The 21,754-nt window shown below is 37.4% G+C and overlaps 1 protein-coding gene across 2 annotated transcripts in view; it reads left to right on the top strand.

Annotated features, from left to right (window-relative positions):
• DENND1B (DENN domain containing 1B) overlaps positions 1 to 21,754 on the top strand; it is a 153,449-nt gene that overhangs the window by 69,194 nt on the left and 62,501 nt on the right. For both annotated transcript variants that reach the window (XM_059477951.1, XM_059477952.1), the window contains 5 exons: positions 5,476 to 5,545; positions 6,536 to 6,616; positions 9,204 to 9,263; positions 11,040 to 11,093; positions 14,093 to 14,203. In XM_059477951.1, coding sequence (XP_059333934.1) covers positions 5,476 to 5,545; positions 6,536 to 6,616; positions 9,204 to 9,263; positions 11,040 to 11,093; positions 14,093 to 14,203 — 376 coding nt within the window. The remainder of the gene's footprint in view (positions 1 to 5,475; positions 5,546 to 6,535; positions 6,617 to 9,203; positions 9,264 to 11,039; positions 11,094 to 14,092; positions 14,204 to 21,754) is intronic.

The following is a 21,754-nucleotide window of genomic DNA, read 5'->3' as shown; positions in this document are numbered from 1 at the left end:
TTATGTGGTAAGGCTTTGTAGTTCTTTAGTTCAGACCACGCTTGAAACTTTTTCACTCTTCCTTTAGGCAAATCCCTTAGAAGCAGAATGTTTCAATTTTACACATTTTGTGTCAATTTTCCAGACAGAAAAGTAGCCCCTAGACATTAGACATTTAGCTACGGAAAGGCAGTTTCCTTAGTTTTATTTGATTACTAGAAGTTAGATTCCTGCTGATAGTTCAGGACTGTTAGTGGTTACCTGACTATTTGACAGAAAACATTTCCTCTCCTTTGTTTAACCTTTGACTCATGAATGTAAAAGTTTTATCAGAGCTGTAGTAGAAGCACCGCTGAGGTGGAAGTCTACTTACGGCAACAAGGGTTGTGTGTGACTTTTATTCAAAGTCTGAGCTCCTGCCTTGTGCCTCGTTTGGATTAAGAGAAAATGCTAAGTATGTTTTTAATTAACCATGAAGGATCTTGGTCTCTTGCTTTTGTGACAGACAGGGCTATACTTTTAAATAAAGACCCCTGTATTCTCCATCAGGGAATATAGATCTATTAATATAGTTTATGCTTTTATTGTTTGTCATTATTATGGAAGAAATATTTAGAGAAATTGTTGTATGTTTTTGGATGTTTGTCTTACATGTTTGTTTATCTAACAGTTACTGATGATAACTTGAGGAATGCAAGGACAGTGGCTACAATTAAAGAAAAATAAATAAGAAACCAGTAGTGGTTTCATAGTTTAAGAACTGAAATTAATGTAGGCTTCCAAATACATTAAAATTGATCAGTAAAGCCCTGATTTTCCTCTGCTTTCTGTACTGTGAAGGGGCTTCATTGATAACCTTTAGAAGTTTGCATAAGACAGCTAATTAATATGAAATGGACTGACTGCTCATAAATAGCTTTATGAATACAGGTATGGTGGTGAGGTTTTTCTGGTAATGGACCTTAATTTTTATTTTTTTCTGTTGTTAAGGTACATATTAGTGTGTACCTTAGGGTACACATTAGTGTGTAAGGTACATATTAGTGTACATATTAGTTTGCCAATTCTGAATTAGGAGGAGTAGTATATTACAGGGCTCCTCTGTCAAATTCAGCCACTTAAATATTGTGTGCTTCAGACAATGCATTTCTGTACTGTCTTGAAAAAAAATAGTTGCCCAACAAGTAGATGCTGATGGACATTTGTGTGCTGGATGAATTTTCTCTACAAAGATGAGTTCTACTGTGGTAGCAAAGACTAAATAACTTTGCAGCGTTTGTTAACAGGACAAGGTCAGAAGATCCTTTGACCTGAAATGCTTCTGGATTTTAGCTGTCATACAAACAAATGCCAAACAAGCCAAGAAGGCCAAGTGCTGGGTACTGTCCTTGTGTCACAACAGCCCCATGCCATGCTATGGGCTGGGGCAGAGTGGCTGGAAAGCTGCCTGGTGGAAAAGGACTTGGCAGTGCTGGCTGACGGTGGCTGAACAAGAGCCAGCTGGACACAGATGGCCAAGAAGGCCAAGGGCATCCTGGCCTGGATCAGGAATAGTGTGGCCAGCTGGACCAGGGAAGGGATTGTCCCCCTGTACTCAGCACTGGCGAGGCAGCACCTTCAACTCTGTGTTTGGTTTGGGCCACTCACTTCAGGAGGGGCATTGAGATGCTGGAGAAAGTGCAGAGAAGGGTAACAGAGCTGGAGAAGGGTCTGGAGCACAGGCATGATCAGGAGCAGCTGGGAGAGCCGGGGGTGTTTATCCTGGAGAAAAGGAGGCTCAAGGGTGACCTTACAGCTCCTTACAACCACCTGAAAAGAGGAGGTAGCAAACGGGTGTCAGGCTCTCTCCTGGGTAGTACATCATGGAGCAAGAGGAAACAGCCTCAAGTTGCACCACTGGAGGTTTAGATGGGATATTAGGAAAAGTTTCTTTGTGGGAAGGATTGTTGAGCACTGGAACAAGGCTTCCAGGTGGATTCACCATCCTGACAGGATTTTAAAAGACAGGTAGATGCGGTGTTTGGGATGTGGTTTGGTGGTAGATCTGGCAATGCTGAGTTGTTGGTTGGATCCAATGGTCTTACAGATCTTTTCCAACCTACAGGATTCTAGGATTCCATACACAATTCTTTGTCCAATATTATATACTGGATAAAGATGTAAAGGCTACATCCTCCAGTGTTTATCTACAAATAAATCTGTTTACTAGAGCAGTCCAAATCAATTAATAGGATTATTAACAAACGTGCTTCCAAAATTAGCCTTTGGTGAAAGAGGAGAGAAGTGTTGCTTGTCAGCCTTGGGGATTTAACAAATTGCAAAGAGCTTGGACTTGGTCTTTGAGGTGAGAATCCATAAAACCACCTGGTGGTGTCTTTATCATGAACAAACACACCTGTGTTTACTTTGAATGCAGAGATGCATTGTGTATGCACACATGCAAATGCACTCTGTACTGTTTATGAAAAAACAGGTATAACAATTCTTGATTGTCCTGAATGAATTGCAATTAGCAAATACATAAAAGAAAAATATAAAGGGAACTTTTTTGTTTTCCAGTAGATCTTTGTAATATTTTGTTGAAGCACATTATAATTAGAAATATTGACAAAAGCTTTAGCAATTAGGCTGTGCTATTGAAGAACTGAAGATTATGTAGAAAAGAAGCAGAGGACAGGTTCTGGCAGCCTCTGGTTTCATGCCATATTATGTAATGGAGTACTTATTTTGATTTCCTTATTTTTTCAGGTTTAAGAGACACATTGAAATGATATTAACCTTGTGTCTGTGGTTATAAGGCTTAAAACAATTCTTTCACTATTATTTCAGCTCATAAAGGAAACTGACTTTGTTAAACTATGGTCAAGTAGGATGTTTTCCTTAGTGGTTCATTTGCACAAAGACATGCAAGTGTATTATCTACCTGGTGTTGCTAAAGGAAGAAATTTCTATGCAAGTAGTCTGGTCAGCATGACTTGCTCTATGAAATACAAATCTCCCTTGGCTTTCTGTTAGGGTTCATTAATTTCAAATAATTAATTTGACCTTTTTAAATGCATAAAAATTGTATTTAATTTTTCTTTCTCGCTAATAGGGTAGCTGAGATAATGCATATAGAAAAACATGGTTAATATTTTATTGAAATAGAATTTATTTTTATAGAATGTTGTTCATACATGTTCATTATCAAAAATAAATTATCAGATGAGATTTCAGAGTATTCTACAGCAAAATGTGCTGGGGTCATGTATACTGTTAACACAGGTGATAGCAGGAAACTGGAAAGCCTTTAGGTAGTCTTACCCATTTGTGTGTGCAGTGTTATACAAATACTTTGCAATTTTTACCCACCTTGTACCTTGACTTTGACAAAATACTAGGACAGTGTTCCAGTCCCTGCTGTAATTCTGGGTAATTCTGTGAAGTTGTTTCACAGCTCTGACATTTGCAGAAACTCTGAACACTGCAGCAAACAATTAATTCTGTTTGCCTCTCTGTGCTGTGTTTCAGTGATGTGTAAAACCAGGTGAGCGTGATTTGAGAAGATTACAGAATAGGAGTCCTAGGTGAAAGAATGCTCAAAGATCAGATGTTATAGGTGCTGATATGGTGGGTGTTTTATGAGGACATGGAATGTTCACACCTGAAAGCTGTGAGTGGCCTTACAAAGGTACACTAAAGTAAATTTTATGATTATATTAAGAAAATATTGAAAAACAAATGTAATATTGTCACACCTTAACCACTGTCAGCAATACCAAGCATTAAAAACGTCTGTGAACATTAAGAGGTTGATGTTGTTTTGATAAATAGCCAGCACAATGTATGGTAAAGTGTGATAAAGACATTATATGGTAGAGTTAAAGGAAATCATTAAATCATTGCCTCTGTCTCTTTGGCTTGGCAAGAGCAAATTCATGATGGATTTTTGTGGGTTTTTTTTGTTTTTTTTTTTGTTTTTTTTTTGTTTTTTTTTTTGTTGGCTTTTTTTTTTTTTTTTTTTTTTTTTGGAGGGGGGGGGTGTTGGTTTTCTTTTTTTAGGAGGCAGTAGTTAAAGCATTTTTAAAGACAGAAAAATTCCTAGAAAATACATTAATTATAACTGTGTTTGGATTTCTGCTGTGCTTTTTGTTTTCCCTAAGAATCAAGATCTGTTTCTAAAGCCTTGCCAGCTGCATACTGAGAACTAGAGGTGTTACAAAGAAAACATAACCCTTCACTGGACTTGCTGCACAAAGCACTACTTGGCTTCTCTACCAGCCAGGGTTTCCCCTGACAGCTTTCCTTTTCCTATCAGGGAAAACATTTTGGTTCTGCTTACCAGGTTTTTGCAGTTGCAGTTAGCATATTTCCTGGAATATACACATTTGCAATGTAAGGTCTGTCCTCAGTGTGCACTCAAGCCTTTAAGAAATGTGTGTCTGTGGATTTAAACTGCACTGAAGAATGAAGTCTGTAGTGGGGTTATATATGGGTATGAAATGTTCTGAAAACCTTTCAGGCACTATTTCCTTTCCAGCTTCCCCTTCTAATCTCTAACAACTAATATTAACTATAATGTTACCTATTCAGTAATGTTTGTGATAGAATTCTAACAGAGATGTGAAAGTGTGTAGCTTGTAAATAAGACATAAAATTTTTATTGTTATTATTTATGTTATCAGACTTAATAGCTTAAATAGTGATGGTGGAAAGTTCTGTAGCATGTGATCATTGATGATATCACTTAAAGAGAACTTCTGTCAACAGAAGGCAACTTGGAACTAATACCGCTGTGTTGGAGTTTCTTTTCTTGTAGTCTTCAGTTATGTCTTATTTGTCTTGGATTCTGTTTAACTCAGTGAGAGTATTGTGCTCATGGGCTGCAGACTTGTGTTAAAAGTCTCTTAAGTATAGATGTATTAATGTGTTTGTGTTTGCAATATTGGTGAATGATTTTATTTTTGGAAGTTAATTTTATCCATAGAAATGACTTTATAGGGAGACCAATATTCTTACATATAATGTGACATCTCTGCTACTGCACAGCATTTCACCACTTGTCAAATAGGGGATACCTGGTCGGCTCAAACAAAGTTGTTTTTTATTCTCCAGGGAAGCAGCAGGCCTGTCAGCCCACTGGGTATAGGAAGATGTGGAATTTCAAAACTGGAAATAACTTCTGAAATCTGTAACAATTAATGATAGTGGGAATGAGATTAGAAACTGTTCCAAATGGTTTTTTGGTGCCTTTGAAAATACTAAGAAGTCTAATTATTATGAGTTAATCTGCACTTAATGGAGCTTCATGCAAGTGTTCAGCATAAAGAAACCATCTATCTATACTGTCTATCAGTGGTGTGCCATTGAATTTTTGGGGAAAATGTTGATATGCTTTTTATTTGTATGTAGAGATGTTATAAAAAATTGCAAGTCAGATCAATCATTGTAGTATTTGATAAGCGCTGGAGAAATACACTGATACTTTATTAAAACACTTTTTTCCTTCTGTTTTAGTTACCTGCCATGGTTTGAGGTATACTACAAGCTCCTAAATACCCTGGCAGATTATTTGGCTAAAGAACAGGTAATTTTACATATTCTAGTTTTTTGTGTAAAATATTTTACTTGAAATATTAGTCACCATTTCAAATACTGTAAAGGGATTCTATACAGTTTAAAAGTTTAAGATTTTAGTAGGATTTAGAAGCAAGTTTTATTCCTATTACTGAAATTCAAAGACTTTGAACATACAGCTTCCACAGTCACTTGAATCCCACATTATTCTAGAAAAGCTGCTGAAAATGTACCTTTATAACGTGTCAGTCTCAGCATAAACAGGTCCTGTGTGAAGTGTGAGCAGTGTCACATCACTGGAGAGCTGCATGATGTATTGATTGTAAACTGTAGCTCTCTGCAACTATCTGATTATCAGCTGCAGACACTTTTGTTCAGAACTGTATGAAATACGATGTACTGTTTCACCCTTCAGGTTAACTAAAAACTACCTCTCGTAATTCTGACATCTCAAGTAGCAAGACAAAATTACTTGCAGCATTTGGTGAAGAATTGTGATAGTTTAGTTTGCATATTCATGAGCAATTAGATGTATTCCAAGATTCCACAGCAAAGGACTTACTGGCATCTGTCTTTGCTGACAACATTAAAGCTATACCTTTCTGCTTTATATTAGTGTATTAGATTTCAATTTAAAAAAAGGCATCACTATTTAACCATATGCTGTAGAGTGGAAAAGCTGACATTTCAAAAATATATGAAGAATAGAGTAAGCAATAATTATGTATTATAGTAAATGGACCATGGAGAATGATGGTATTGTGTGTACAAATATAAATAGGAAAGTTTGGTTTAGCTGTGTGATTCAAAGAAGTGGAATATATGTAAGTCTTACAAATGCTATAATTAGAGCTTGGTTTTGGTCTGTATTTCACTGTAGTAGAAATACGATTGGTATGGTTATTAAATATTTATATCTCTTTCTCAATATATAGTTTGATGTGTAGTAAATAGTAATTAGTTATTATATATAATTAACTTTAAAATGCATTCCCTATAGGAAAATGACTCAAATGATTTGTTGAAATCATTGTATAGCCATCCTGTGCCAAAGGCGAATGCTTTAGTCAGTTTAAGTGTGGTAAGTATTTTTTTCTGTTTTATTCCTACTGACTATGAAATAGTGGGTAAAGTTGAAAGAAAAAGAAACCTCAGCCCTTTGAAAGAGTAAATTTGTGTTGCTTCCCATCATTAACTGGCTTGGGCAACCTCTTTTTTCCCCTCTGTGCAGGGTAGAGACTGTCTCTGTCTCATGTTGTTTTCTAAAAGTCATAGTCATAAAGAAGAAGAAATTTGAATTTTGCTCTATGGATGAGAAAGTAAACTGCAGTGGGATCTGACAGTGCTAGAACTACTTTTTTGTGTTTCCAGCTGTTTCATGTAGACAATTTTGGTTTCTCCTGCTGTGCATCAGGAGACACTAACTCAGTTTTATTGCCTCTTATGTCTGAGTAGGTACAGTTTCAGGATTGGTCAAAAGTCTGTGAAAGCTGTCTGCTTTCCCATCTTTCTTCCTCTTTGTCCTAGTTTTGCTTAATCATACAAAAATGCTGTAGGAAGAGCAGTGGAAGTACACTGTGTTGTGTGGAACTTGAAGCACATCTCAGTGAAATAACATGTCCAGGCCTCCTTTGCTTTTGTGCTCCAGCTTTTTGTGCTGCGGGATGGGATGGTGATAGTGGGGCAAGATGGTGTTGCTGCAGAAACATCAAAAAGTGGATATGTCATTGTTATGGGTCCTGAAGTTTTAACCAGAATTAGCTTGTGAGTGCATGTTTAAACACATTTATAGAGCTTGTGTGAAATACAAAGCCAGCACAGAACCTCTGCTGCCTCTGAGCCATTTACCTGTTCACAGCATCTGTACAGTTACTGCGCTTGCCACAGGGTGCGAACAGCTGGGTCTCGGATTGAGCCATCACACATTGCAGGACACAGGAAGTAGTGATTTTGTAAAGGCTTCACTTCCACACACACTGAAATATCATTAGGTTATTTATCTTGACCTTATTTGTGTGGTTTCTTGTGACTTTTAGCTCATGTATCTTAGAAATAAGCCCCATACTTCAATTGAAGTAAGCACAGATTCTAGAAAAGCATCTGCCCTTGTTACGAAGGCAGGAAAAATGGAGTCTGCCACTTCTGTTCCAGCAGTTACTGATCCTAACTGCTTAACATAATGCTACCTTTGTTTTATTTCTATTTTTCATATTTCAGATTCCTTGTATTTTCACTAGGCTATAGAGACCTAATATTTTCCCACTGTGTACAATGCTAATTGACTATTTGGAAGTCATTCCAGTCTTGTGTGTTGTTTTTCACCAAAACAATGAGTTGGATTTGAGGCTGCAGTTGGAATTGTTTCTGTTGATATGTTTTTTTCTTTCTGTTGTCAGTGTAATATTTCAGTTCCTAGCACCTTTGCCAAAAATACTTCTTTATCTCAAATAATATTTTGCTATCATTAAATGTAGTATTACAACCAATTATAATTTGGCAACTCTAAAATGCTTTATAAAATGTCCTTTAAAACTCCTGTCTTAAAGAGGAGGGACGTAAAGAAGTTTTAAATATATTTTCCCTTGCATTTCTCACAAAGTTCATCTTGTCCATAAATTGCTCACCTCAAAATGAATGTTGTGGGGAATGTGGACATGGCTGTCTTGGTGAATACAGCTAGCTACACTGAAATGGCAGATTGCTTGCCATAAAGTCGATACTTGTTGGTTTTATATCAATGTTGTCTGACTTTGGAATGGTTTTTCCTCAATTATGCCTTGTTCCCAGTTATATCAAAGAGTTTTGTAATCTTTCTTGCTGAACAATCACTGTTGAAATGCAAACCTCTTGCCAAATGCTTGGCTGCAGGGACAGTAGAGCAAATATTGTAGGTTCAGATAGGGGAGAGCAGGGAGGAATGGGTCAGCTGGAATCCCAATGCTTGTTGGATCTAAAGGCATCTCTGTTTTTGTAATGCTGCAGGAAACAGGGAAATATTTATTATCACTTGCAGTTCTAGTCTTTGGTATTGATGTTTCTTTCTTGGTCCTCAGAAAGACTGGAACCATCAGTAGTCATAGACTTAAAAAGAAATTACAGTCTAAAAAATAATTGTAGAAATGACATCCTGAGTTGCTTTTCTTTGTGCCAGGATCAGTCTGGTTCAGATTTCATTCACTCAGATGTGCTGCAGGGTAAAGGCTCACGGAATACTGCAGCAGGGTTTGGGTGGCAGACCACAGTGGTCCTTATGATTGTGTGTGCATAACCGTGCATAAATTACATCCAATATCTGGATATGTGGTGTTTCCCAGCAATCTTTGGTCAGAATGCCTTTGTCCACTTAGGGACCAAGTTGTACTCTCACCTGTTGGTCCCAGTAACAAATAGTCTGCAGCTGAAATTTATGAAGTAGTCATGTGTTCTATGAAACCTGAGCTTAAAAATAATTCAGGTCACTTTTTTGTGTTTTAATTTATTAAAAATGTTGTCATAATTGGGAAGGCTAACTAAGTCTGAATTCAAATGGGGGAGGAATAAAAGGAATAAAACTTACTTTCAGCCAATATTTTAAACATGGAATATTGCAAACAGTAGAGCCAGCTTTGGCCTTTCTTGTTGGAAAACTCAAAAGTCAACTGTTCAATCTTTCTCTCATCTTGCATAAGAACCAAGAGATGATTTTTACAAGTGAGCAAGTTTTGAAAAAACAGCCTTGTCTTGTATCGGTGAGTTTAAAAGGCACTGACTATCTAAAAGCTATAATAATTAAAGAAATAATCACTTGCTATAGGACATCTCTGTTGATTTGAGGCTTATTTATCCCTGTCCTTTGGGGAATTCTGCTGCTGTCTTTGACCTAAATGACCAATCTAATATTAATGTACCTTTTCTGTTTAAATCCAGCTTCAGAGCTATGTGTGTGTGTGTCATAATCCTTTGGTAAAAAATGCTATGAAAATCAAACCCTTGAGCTGATGAGCAAAACTTGCATTTTCCAGTGTCCTTTTTAGAGAAAACTTTGTACAGGACAACAGCTATTAATTTAGTATCTCTTCCAAGGTCATTCATCTTCCTAAGGGAGTTCACAAAGATGTGCAAGGACTCCATACCACAGTATTTTTGCTGCTTTTTGACTCTTAATGACTGCAGTAATAGCTTTTCTTCTCACAGATTTGGCTTCCTTTTCTGTTTAATGAGTGAAATATTATTACTTTGGTAATTAGAAATAATTACTTCTCTAAGTTAATAACTTCATTACTGCGAAATCTTTTGATAAATATTCTGTGACCTTATTACATATAGGGAATAATTTTCTGTTCTCAATATACTTCTGAAAAATGCAGGCATTCTATCTGAATTTAATCTGAATATTTTCCTCTTCTTGAGTGAAGAAAAAAAATTTTTCTTGTGTTGATGGGAAACAATACCTGTGATATTTATTGTGCAAGTGGTATGATGTTTATGGGATGCCTTTTTTAAGCCATTTTTTTTCCTTTAATTTTAACTATTGCCAAATGACCTAATTTGTGGGGAAAATTTTCTATTAAATGTATCAAGCTGGTTTAATAAGTCTCCTACACAGACTTAATAGTATTATTATTTTTTTCTTGAATGCAAGACACATTTAAGTCTTACAGTCTTAGTTTTGGTATATCTTTTTCAAGTTTGACTTGAAAACTATGAAAGCTGTGTCTTTGTGTTGCTAATTACAATTTCAAAAATATACTGTAAAAACAAAAAGTCTGAAAAAGCAACAAAATTCTGTAGAAAACAAAAGCTAAAAATCAATTATTTATTTAGCATGCAGGCAGTCTAAATTTTGAAAGAGAAAAAAAGTAACATGCAAAAACTGAGCTAAATTGATGTCTGATAACTAATAGGAGCATTGGATTAATGGGAGTTAATTTACATTACATCTGGTTTTAGTTTAACCCATTTTATATTTACATCCTAGATGGCCTCAAACTAAGATGCATAAAATTGCTAATGTATTTCATAAATAATTGCAGGATCTCAGGCTTCAGATCTTGCATTTCTGTTACCACATTTTTTGGTTCAAAGATGTTTGGAAAGAGAATTTATATCAAGTAATAATATTTCTGTTCTAAATATTTTTCTCATGTGAGTGGTGTTTCTTTTCCATTCTAAATTTACATTTTGTCATTTAGCATTTTTTGTTGCAATTTTTAATTCAATGCTTAATTTAATCAATGCTACTCTCAGGCTCATGACAACATTTAAAGCTGGCTTAATTTCAGTTTTATTTCAAAACTGCAGCCCAGCATTTTGTTCCCTTGGTTTTGTGCTGTGCAGAACCAGAGCTTGTCATTTCATGTCGTGATCTGCTTAATTCTTTGTCTAGCAGCAGTAAGAATGTTATTAGAAAAATTGCTATTTGCTTAAACACAGATGGGGTTGGAAATCCTAAATGCTGGGTTCTTAGGAAAAGAATTTTTTTTCCTGTGTGCATAAATTATCAATTATTTTTTCCCATCAATTAGCACTCGTATTTCATTACTCCTGATGTAACTGGATTGCCAACTATCCCTGAAAGTGTAAGTATTCCATTTCTTATTTAACCTCATTTTGGGCTAGGCTGAACTTTTGCTTTTATCAAGAGATTTTTTTTTTTTCTAAGACTGTTTTTAGAAATGATTGATGTCTGTTATTGCAACCTTTAGTTGGTACTTACTGTTGCATTCATTAACTAATTTTAAAGCATTAACAGGGCATTTCTGACCACTGCTGTATCCACCCTTTGCTCGTAGTTACTGGGCTTCTTTGCATTTACTAGGATTACTTATATAAAATATATTCTACTTCTGCACCTTGTGTTTTATTTACATACTTGCCCTTTAAACACTGCATTGCTCAGCTGCAAATTCACCCATCAAGATATGCAGTCACTTTTTGTGCAAGAAGGCATTGTTTCAGGCTTTTTGAAAACATGCTGTACCTGCCTACACTTGAATGCTAACCAAGCATCAGGAACTGGGGTCTGGGGCTTTTTTTTGGTTGTAGTTTTTATTTTCTTTATGAAGACTTGTATCCTGGATGGTGCTGTGGGTAAATTGCAGATGGGAAATCTCAGCTCACATTCTCTGTGATGTGTTTAGCTAGATAGCATCTCATAAAAGAGCTTTGAGGGATTCTTTTTCCCCCTTCCAGCCTCTAAATCTGGATTTGTGCATGGCTGTATAGGTGTGTGTTTTTACACTGTCAAACAGTGACTTCCTTTTGGAAGTTAAGCTGTGGAGGCTCCCAAAATCATGCAGTGCCCCAGAGCTGGTTCCTGGTGGATGATGGTGTTGGGGCAGCAGGGAGCTGCTCCCTGCTCCCCTTGGCATCAGGAGATGTGGGTGGGGTGTGCCAGGGAAGCACCCAGAGCCAGGAAACACCCGGGGAGAGGAGCAGGAGGGTGCTGGTAGCAGAGAGGAGGCCTGAGGGTGCATCTGTGCTGGTGGGAAACACTGATGAGTTGGCATGGACCATGTTACAGCTCAAGAAACCAAGCAAAGTTGCTGGATGGAGGGCTAAAAGAGGACACTTGTTGCTAGGGCTCATTTGGCAGGGCAGGGCTTAGTTTTTAAACGTATATTTTCATCTGTTTCACCTTATGCTTTGAATGCCTCAATTTTTAAGGAATTTCTTATTACTTAGTGCTCTAATAAAGTAGACTTTTGGAGGCTAGAAGGTGTGTTATGGGCTTAAATTGAAGAAAATATGGGAAAGCATCTAGCTGAGCATGTGGCTGCTCAAGGATCTTGCAATGATGCCAATGTAGATTTATTTTTCTGGTTCGAGGAAGGTAAAATAATTATAAGGTGCCTTTCTATAATTGTTTTTTATTCCACTAATAAAAGTCTAATCCTTTCAGTATGAATCAAAATAGTAAGGTACTAATGGAGAGTTAGAACATGCAAGCAGTGAAGAGATGAGCTAATTACAGTAAATTAGCAATAAAATGAATTTTTTTTAACTTTTGTTGTAAGGCCCACATATTTCAGGAGCAGTAAGTTTTCAGCTATAACAAAGAAATAACTGTGACTGTCTCCCAAAGACAAATTGGTCTGTAAAAGTTTGTGAACTGGTTTTTAGCACAGAATCAGCAGACCATTATCAACTGCAGTGTTAGAGGGTGTCCAAGGTAAATTGGACTGAGATTCTCATGGTGCATCAGCCTCTGACAACCCCTTAAAAGTAACATTTGAAAGACTAGAGGTTTTTTTCCTAAATCTGAGCATTTGTAGCCCTAAATCTCTGCTTTTAATCTCTTCTAAAATTCTGTGCCATGTGGACCATGAATAACTCTGATACTCCATGTCTTGAAATTAATAGTGGGTTTACAAATTTGAATGAAACTGAATTAACCACTGGATCTTTGTTTTTCTTTTGAATTTTATTTTTTTCTTTAATGTTGCAATATATCCAAAAAGGAAGTCAGCCCACTCGGAAGCTTTTCCTACTCATCTTGCCCTGGCTGTTTTTTCAGGGTGGGGTGACCTTGCCGCTGTGTGTTGGCCACTTGCAGAGTAGAATGTTAGTGTAGAATTCCACTGTTGATGTCTGTTCTCCTGCTGGGGCCTATCCTTGATAGACTTCCTACATGAGCATTCAGTAATGGTGTTGTCCCTGAGAAGACATGAATACCAATTCTGGTTGCAGATATGATAATCAATGTGTGAAATTAAATATTGTGCATATTGAGGGCTGTATTAGTATATTTTCATACATGTTCTCCGGTGTTGACAGAAATTTGCTGTTTTCCTAGGCAATTTTGCTGGTAGCTATTTTAGCTTATTCAGAACTTGTGTGTCTCTGGTGCTGTACCCTGCAGAAATAATTGGTACATTCAGCTGGAACACAGAGGTCCCCCCACCCTTTTTCTCTTTTCCCCCCACTTTTCTGATGTCTGAACTATTAATGGAACGTGCTGGTGCCTTTGCCTCTGATGAAGCCCCACAGTGGGATTCTTACCAGGGGTGAAAAGGGTGGCTGCAGGAAGACTCCAGCACCTTCCACCAGTTCTGTGGGATGTTTGATGTCCTGGCACACACAGCTCAAGCAAAAGCTTGTTATTGCTCAACAAGCTGTTTTGCTATACTTGAAATGGAGTAAAGTGTGTTGACTTTGGGAGACCCTGGCAAAGGAGCAGTTTTATTGCTGTAGCTGTGACAGAACAGTTACCACTGTGGTGGAAGATCTGTTCCTGGGCTTGAAGTAGTGCTCACCTTAAAAGCATATATTGATATAATACCAAATCTCATATTTTTTTGAATTTGCAAATATGAAAGGACAAATCTAAGTCACAAGTGTAATGAAATGAGCAAAATATTAATAGCTTACACCACAGTTAACTTTTCATTTGCTTTAAAACCCAATTAATTATTTTTAAGGCAAACAAATTTTGGTGCAAAGGGATTTCTTTAATAGTTTGGGGTTGGTTTTTTTTCCCACCTACTAATTAGACAAAAATGTTCACAAGTAATAGACATCAGATGTTCGACTTGGCTCTTACTGTTGCTATATTGTTAACATTTTTTTATTCAAACAGAGAAACCTCACTGAATATTTTGTTGCTGTGGATGTGAACAACATGCTGCAACTTTATGCCAGTATGTTGCATGAGAGACGAATCATTATTACCTCCAGCAAACTAAGCACTGTAAGTACTTCACACATCTCCTTTTAAGTAGGATATATTGAACATTTCACAAAAAGACCTGCAGACCTTTGTGGTTTTAGATATGTTCCATGTGTACTTATAAGACAATATCTACATACTCTTCTAATATATGGTTTTAGTCTGGCTCTTGAAGTACAAAAGTCTGATTTATGTAAGACCTACTCAGATACATTAAGTCAGGTTAATTATTTTTCTTATCAGGAGATGAGAGTTCTTTAACTCTCCTGAGTTCATTTCTGTGCCTTCTAACCTAAAAAGAATTATTAAGAGCTATTATAAGATCTTTATTATTCACTTGTGGCTTATTCCATTGGAGCTACTTGAAAGAAATCAAGGGTCCCTAATAATAGCTGCTATCCTAACCTGGTAATAGGTAGGTTCATCTTTGTTAGAGTGGTTTGGGAGTGCACACTGTAATATCTCTGATTTGGAGCAGCTCTTCAGACTGTCAGTAATGCACAAGTCAAAATGGCAGTTTTTTAATTAAAGGTTTTGAACTAATGTCCACATTAAAATGTTTCTTTTCCTTCCTTATGCCTGCTTAGGCTGCTTAATAAAAGAATGTTGCATTTTGTTTGGAAAGTGTACCTAAATATTCAGATGCCATTTTATTTTACTCTTCACAGAATCTTACAGATTTTAAAATCCCCTGTATTTTGAAAATACTCATCAGTACAAGACACTCACTTTATAACCAAGTTTTAATCACAGAGCTTAATTCTTATGCAGAATCTTTAGCCTATTAAGCACAATTACCTAAATTTTTTTGAAAAACGCTGCCTAGAACATATTGTTTAATATGCTCTCTGTGGTGGAAAATCAATTCTGTATTTCTGAGCACTGCTTATTGCACTGCCAAATAAATGAACACATGGGTGTGTAAGGTTGGATATAGTACTAAAATACTGTTTTCAAAGACTTGAAGGTGCTGTAAGGAGTGAGAGTTCTTTGATTATAAATAATGGATAAAAATCCTTTCAATTTTTTGAGTCAAAAGTAAATTGAAGATAGAGAAGGTTCGGAATTGCTGTAAAAGGCTGACAGGTTTTCGAATTCTAGGTTCAGTAACAATTATTTAATTGCCTTATTTTTTTAAACAGCATGGTGTTTAAAAAAGTAAACCCTGGTCCCTGGGTCTGTGGGCAGTGCTGCAGTTAGGGCAGTGCACAAAGGCAGTGCTGCACTTAGGGCAGCACTTGCCCACTGCTCTGCAGGGTGTGGAGCCAAGTCAGTCCTGGGAACTGGAGTGAAGCAAACATGGGGTTCTATAAGCACAGGCCACGTGAACAACTGAAAACCAGCACAATAAATACTAAATTAATTTAGACAATCTTCACGTTACTAGTCTATGATAGACTTTTTAACCATCAAAGATGTTACTTTTTCTTAGGAAATTTCCATATTTTATTACAGGGGCTTTTTTTCCTCCTCTCCATGGTCCCCTCCCCTTCCTGAAATGGATAGGGAAAGAATTGTGCATTACCACATAGTAATAAGACCTGAATGGGCAAATAGATTTTGAAGGGAAAGCCCTTTTAAAGAAGCTGTCTTAACAGAAGCTCACATGATGTAGCAAAACTGGGAATCAGAATTTTTTTTTCACTTTGCTCGTCTGAAACAGAGCTTGCTGTATTTAAAGGGAAAAAAAGGGGGGAAAAGAAAAGAAGGAATAACCATTAAAAAAGCTCAGCTCCAATGATGCCCCAGTCAGCCCTGTTTTACTGCTCCAGTAGAGAGGAGATAGGAATCCTGATGGCAGCTCTGAGCTCGTGGAAGATTCATTCTGCAGGTGAGCACGTGTCCGTCTGCCTGACACGATTTAGAATTGTTCTCTCAGCCTACATTTGGATCTGCTTAGGACTTGTTTTTGTTAGGCTGAACATCTCAGCTGGTCTCTAGTGCTGTGATGTGACAAGACAAGAGGAAGTACCAGAATTAGACTGTGCTGATCTAGACCACCTTATTTAAATGATCAGATTTCTGTTTGGAAGTCATTACACAACAACAGATAGAATATTCTGGTGGTGAGAATTTTGTTTACCTTTGTTTACCTTTGCCTGTTTATTCCTAACCTTTTAATGAATTAAAAGCCATCTTGCTGGTGTCTTCACTTGAAAATAATTTACGTCACTTTCCAGACATTTGTAGTGGTGTTTGGATGTCCTGGAGCGTGTCCCCAAGCTGTGAATGTAAAGAGTAGCTTGCAGGTCAAATCCAAAATGAGAGCACATCAGCTTTACTTTTTCTCTGATTGCTTTTTCAGTCTATTGGCATTACTTAACTCATAGCTGAAGAAAATTACTGCCACATCATGTTGGACCCACTTTTGATACAGAATTGATTAATTTTCACTTGCACTAGTGAGTTCTGATAAAAAAGAAATAGAAAAATATATCTGACTTCTTAAGAACTTCAGTTCACAGCAGTGCTGCGTGCTCATCTCTTTCATAAACAGAATAGGGGTGATGCATGGCTTGCTTCTTTGCAGAGCAATATAGCTTAAAAAGTTAATGAAACACTTTGCAGTATTGTCTGCAAGAATTTAATTGAATTGCCAAGAATGATTAAATGTGTTTTTGGGTTTTTGGCAAAAGATATTTCTTCTTTAACATCGGGATTGCTTGATGCAGTACAGTAAGCAAATAGAGTGTATTTGGGCATCATCCTTTGCGCAAGTTTTGTGCTGTTTTGCTGTTGCACGCAAAACACAGCAGACTGGTACAAAGTTCTTATTTTGATATTCCTAAATTACAGCTTGATACCAGACAAGATTATTTGTTCAAAAAAAAGTGCAGTCAAACACAACTTTCTGTTAAGGGAGTTGTCTTATCTTTGGGGTTAACAGAATATCAAGTGTTTATGTCAGTTCATGGAGACTGGGTTGTGATGTCACCTTCAAGTTATCAGCTCTGTTTCAGTTCAGTGTCTCAGGGCAGTGACTGATAACAAAAGGCATAATTCAAGGCCTTGTTCACTTTCTCCTCACCCTTCTTGTAGGGCCAGGAATGGAAAAGTGCACTTACTTATGTTCAGGAATTCTTTGTCTACCATTTCTGCCCTGTTACTTTCATGCTGCCATTTTATTCAAGTAAAGGATCAGTCCTAGTATGGAAAAAAGGGGGCAAAACATGATGCTGTATTTAAAATGGTTTACTGTAGAGGAAAAAAACCAGAAAAAAATAAGGTTGCCTATTTTAAGTTGCTGAGTAGAGTTTTTTTTTAATTAAAAGAAACCCTAAAAACAGAAAAAAAGAACCATCTTATAGAGTGTTTCAGCTTATATTTTATTTCAGCCAAGCAGATTTTGTTTTATGTACATCTTCAGAATATTGCAGTTGTTTTCTTTGCATCTCCCCTTAAATTGATTTTTTGTGGGTTTATCTACTTTCAAAATTCCTTTGGTGTAGATATTTGTCTGCTAGTCCTTCCAATTACTACCAAGATACAAGTGGAAACTTCCCACCACTCCATTCTGTTGTAGCTTCTGGGTCATTATTTGCCCTAACGGTTGATTCTTTTATTAGCTAGACTTTCCAACCACTTTAATAATGTGATTATCACCAACCTCACAGCTTGCTTCAGGCTTAGTGTTAGAATGAGATGGATTCAGCTTGCCTGAGGATTATGCTCTGTAAGATCTGTTTGTAGCAAAAATTACCATTTCTGGCTTTTGAACAGTAAACTATGAAAGGGAAACAAATTATGTGGCTTTGGATTAAGCAAAAGGATGAATGAAACAAAGGGATTGATCTACTCACAGACGTGGCTGTTAGTTATTTCCCTTTAGCAGCAAAAGGAAGACCTTTCCTAAATAAATGTCAGGCTGTATGTTCTTTCACAGCACTGTTTCCTCACACGTCACTGCATCTGCATGTATTCTTATTAGTTGCATGGAGCTGTATGTGTTTCAGTACAAATAATTTTTTAATTTGGTCTTTTTATAAATTATTAAAGTGCTGGGATTGGCTTTTCCAGGAAGGCTGAGCTACAGCATTGATTTTATGCATGCTGGAGGCAGGCCCTAGATGTTTTGGCCCCAAGTGCACCTGCTGTGGTAGTCTACCAGAACATCATACCACACTCTCATGTATTCAAAGCAAAGGAATAAATCATGATTTTACAACAGTGCATCAGTTGACTTATTGCTGTTTTGTGACCGGAGGTAGGAAGGATTGCTGTTTAAAGCCATGTCATCGGTTCTCAAGTCACTCAAGCATGAAAGCTTGTCATATGCCTCTGTAATTGTACCTCTGCCGTCTCTCCCTAACTAGTCAGCTGGGGCTGTGCGCTCCGTCTCAGCACCCGGCTGGCCAGTGTCTGACAGGAGCTTTCTCAGCAGCCTGTCAGGAATATGCTAACTAGATTGGATCTTCTGCAGCCAGCACTGGCAGGTGGAAGGGATGCTACACTTTAAAGCAAATGTCTAAATGTTATCTCTGCTTTGACCAGTATTTATTTTGGGAAATACAAGCCTGGTGTGTCTCAGAGCGCGGTCCTTACAAGTTCTGCTTGGCGCTGCCTCTGGGTTTCTTTGGTAGCCGTACAAAAAACAGACATAAATATCAACAAAAGATACAGATTTATTTGTTTTGGTGGTGAAGGAGCACTGAATTTACACACATACATATAAATTCGCACACATACATTTGTGGAATCACTTTTACTGTTGCTTCCATGGGAAGAGAGCTTTCTACAGTCGCCCCCAGATGCCCTCAGTGAATTGGACTCTTGGCTTTATTCTCTTTTCTCATTAGTCTTGTTCAGCACTTGTCACACTGTCCGTAGTTGCTCAGGAAAAAGTATTACAGATTTAAAATTTAATTCATATCTCAAATTCATGTGACCTGGAAGTGTTCAAGGGCTAAATTTAGTTCTTAAAAGTCAAGAAATGGATGGGAATTTATCATTAACCTGCAGGGCAGAATGGATATTCTGCTGATACTCACTGTGCTCCCAGAAGCATAATTAGAATTAATTTTGGAATATAGCCTCAGATAGGCCATTTGGTCTGGAAATAAATGACAAGTGGCATTTAATTTTTTTTTATAGTTCATATGTAGGCAGTCTAAGATAACTGGTCAGAGGGGTAAACTGTTGTAGGTACAGTTAAGTTCCCATTGGGACACCTGTAGGGAGCACATCTCCAGCAATGAGGCTGTGGGATGTGGATGTCATTAGGAATAAAGTGGGGTTAGAATATAGAGCCAGATCTGGAAAGCTGTCTCAGTCTTGAAGTTCAGAATAGTTTCCTCATTAACCAAGGATAAATAATTGCTTAAGGTATTTGTGAAAAGAAATTGAGATATGTCATTAATTTTTTTTTTAAATGAGAGCAGAAGGGAAAAAGCTAGTAAATAGTTGGAAATTGTTATTACCTGCCTTCTATGTAAAACAGGAGGAACTCCATTACTGGTGTTGTAAAAAAAAATTTGAGATCCCAAGCCTCAAAAATCCGTGCTGTAAAAAGAAAAGACATGTAGACAGATCTACAGATTAGCTCCAGAATTTAATTTTTCCCTTCCTTACACTTGCAGGGAAAAGAAAGCTCTAAGACTGAGTCAATCTGGGGCAAAGTTGTTTCTTTTTTGTATGACTTTTGGCAATTCAGTAGGAACTGAGGGAACTAAATGCTGTGTAGAGCCAGTGTGGGCACTGCTGTGGGACTCGGAGAAGCCTTTAGAAACCGAGTCCTTTGTGGTTGGGCTGAAGAGGAGCTGAAGGGGAAATAGTCCTTATTCTGTTGAGCAGAACTGTCTCACCCCCTACAGAAAGCACCACTGGAGTCATTCGGTGGCCATGAGAAGCAAAAGCAATAAGGAGGAGTTGCTGAAGAGTGAGTGAGTGTAGTACCAGCCATTGGTCTGGTGTGCTGGTATGGCAAGATTTCCCCTTTTCATACTTGCTGCTGATTTATCGCTCTTTTTTTTCCTCATTTCACCAATGATAAGATGAGCTCTATAGCATAATTGTTGGTTATCTCTACTCCTGCTACTGTAAATTGTCTTAAGTAAGCCATTCACAAGGAAGTTTGTTCCTGCTGCTTCTTAATTAGTGGATGGCAAAACAACATGCCATGGATTTCCTTTGGAGGAAGAAATTTTAATAAAAGTGATTTTCCTGGATGCTCTCCTTTCGGAGGTGAGAAACATTTGCAGAACCCTCTAATTTTCTGGGAGGGTAGCTCTTCCTCAATGGAGATGGTTCATAAAATAAAGGAGGAAGGAAAGGAGGCATCAAGGTCAGAAAAGGGACACGAAGATGTATATATTTGTGGTGTTTTGTGAGTGAGGAACAGATAAAGAAGTTAAGCAATAAATGAATGTCAAAATGAGAATAAACAAATCAAGAAAATACAGAGATGAAATGAAGAAATGTGAGGAAACTGCAATTTTTGAGCAGATGACATAAAGAAGCATAGGTAAGTAAATGAGTATCAAAAGAGACATGCTATTAACCCATTCTCTAGTGTGTTAGGGATAAAACCTGGTGATTAACGTCCAAGAGTTTCATTTTCAACCTACAAAAAATATGAAAAACCTTTGTGGTATGAAAACAGTGAGTAACTGAATGAAGTTACATGGTTTTTTCTCTGCACCAACACCTACTTTGTTATATAGATACCTCTGATTATCTTTGTAAGTGCCTGTGGGTCCCTGGTGTAGGCACAGTATGTCAGTGGTGTTCCTTGTAGAGCACTCACCTGTCTACTACCACTTCAGTTCCATTTTCTGCTCAGCTTCCCTTCTTGGGCAGCGTGTCACTCCTGCAGCCATGGGCAAGGAACAAGCCGTGTCTGCAGCCTTCTCTTTTCTCTTCCAAGCTAATGCACAAGAATGATGCCATAATGCTGCTTTGTGAATCATGAACTGCAAGAAAAGAATGAAATTGATTGTATATGAAGTGCTGTCAAAATCATGAATAACACTCACCTCTTCCCTTTCCGTCCCCCAGAAAGAATGATAAAAGGAAGTGAATAATCCTAAAAAAACCAACAGCAATTCAGGGAGAAAATAAGTTTTTTATATAGGTGTTTTCTTTTACATCTTTAATTTTTAGAAGGGAAAAAGTTAAAATATTCATCTGTGAACTGGAAATGTATTTCCCTTTCTCTCTCCCTCCTGTGAGAGAAAAGAGATGGATTTTCATCTTGCCAACAGGAGGAAAATGCATTATGGCTCATTTAAGGTCCTCCCTCTTTTTCTTCCTAAAGATTATGGGGATGGCAGATGGAAAATGATTAGCCAGGAGGTAAATTAAAGAATTGCATGGAAGTGGCTTTGCATATCATGGCTTGGACAATATATTCTGTTCTCTTTTGTTGTTAAATTTTTTCCCTCACTGATTTCTCACCAGTGCTGGCACAATCAGCTAGGTTTATCATTTAGTCTGACTGTTTAATCTTTAGAGCTGGGAATAGATTTATGCTCTCTTGTAAACTGGCAAAGCAAGATCTCCCTCTTCCCACTTTCACTCCCCAGCAGTCTTCCCCTGCCCTGCCCCCCATTCAAGAAGTGGATGGAAAGGTTGGTC

The sequence above is a fragment of the Ammospiza nelsoni genome, chromosome 9 (assembly GCF_027579445.1).
Source record: "Ammospiza nelsoni isolate bAmmNel1 chromosome 9, bAmmNel1.pri, whole genome shotgun sequence".
NCBI classification, from domain to species: domain Eukaryota; kingdom Metazoa; phylum Chordata; class Aves; order Passeriformes; family Passerellidae; genus Ammospiza; species Ammospiza nelsoni.
The sequence above is the reverse complement of the archived record's forward strand: the minus strand, read 5'-3'. Positions and strand labels throughout refer to the sequence as shown.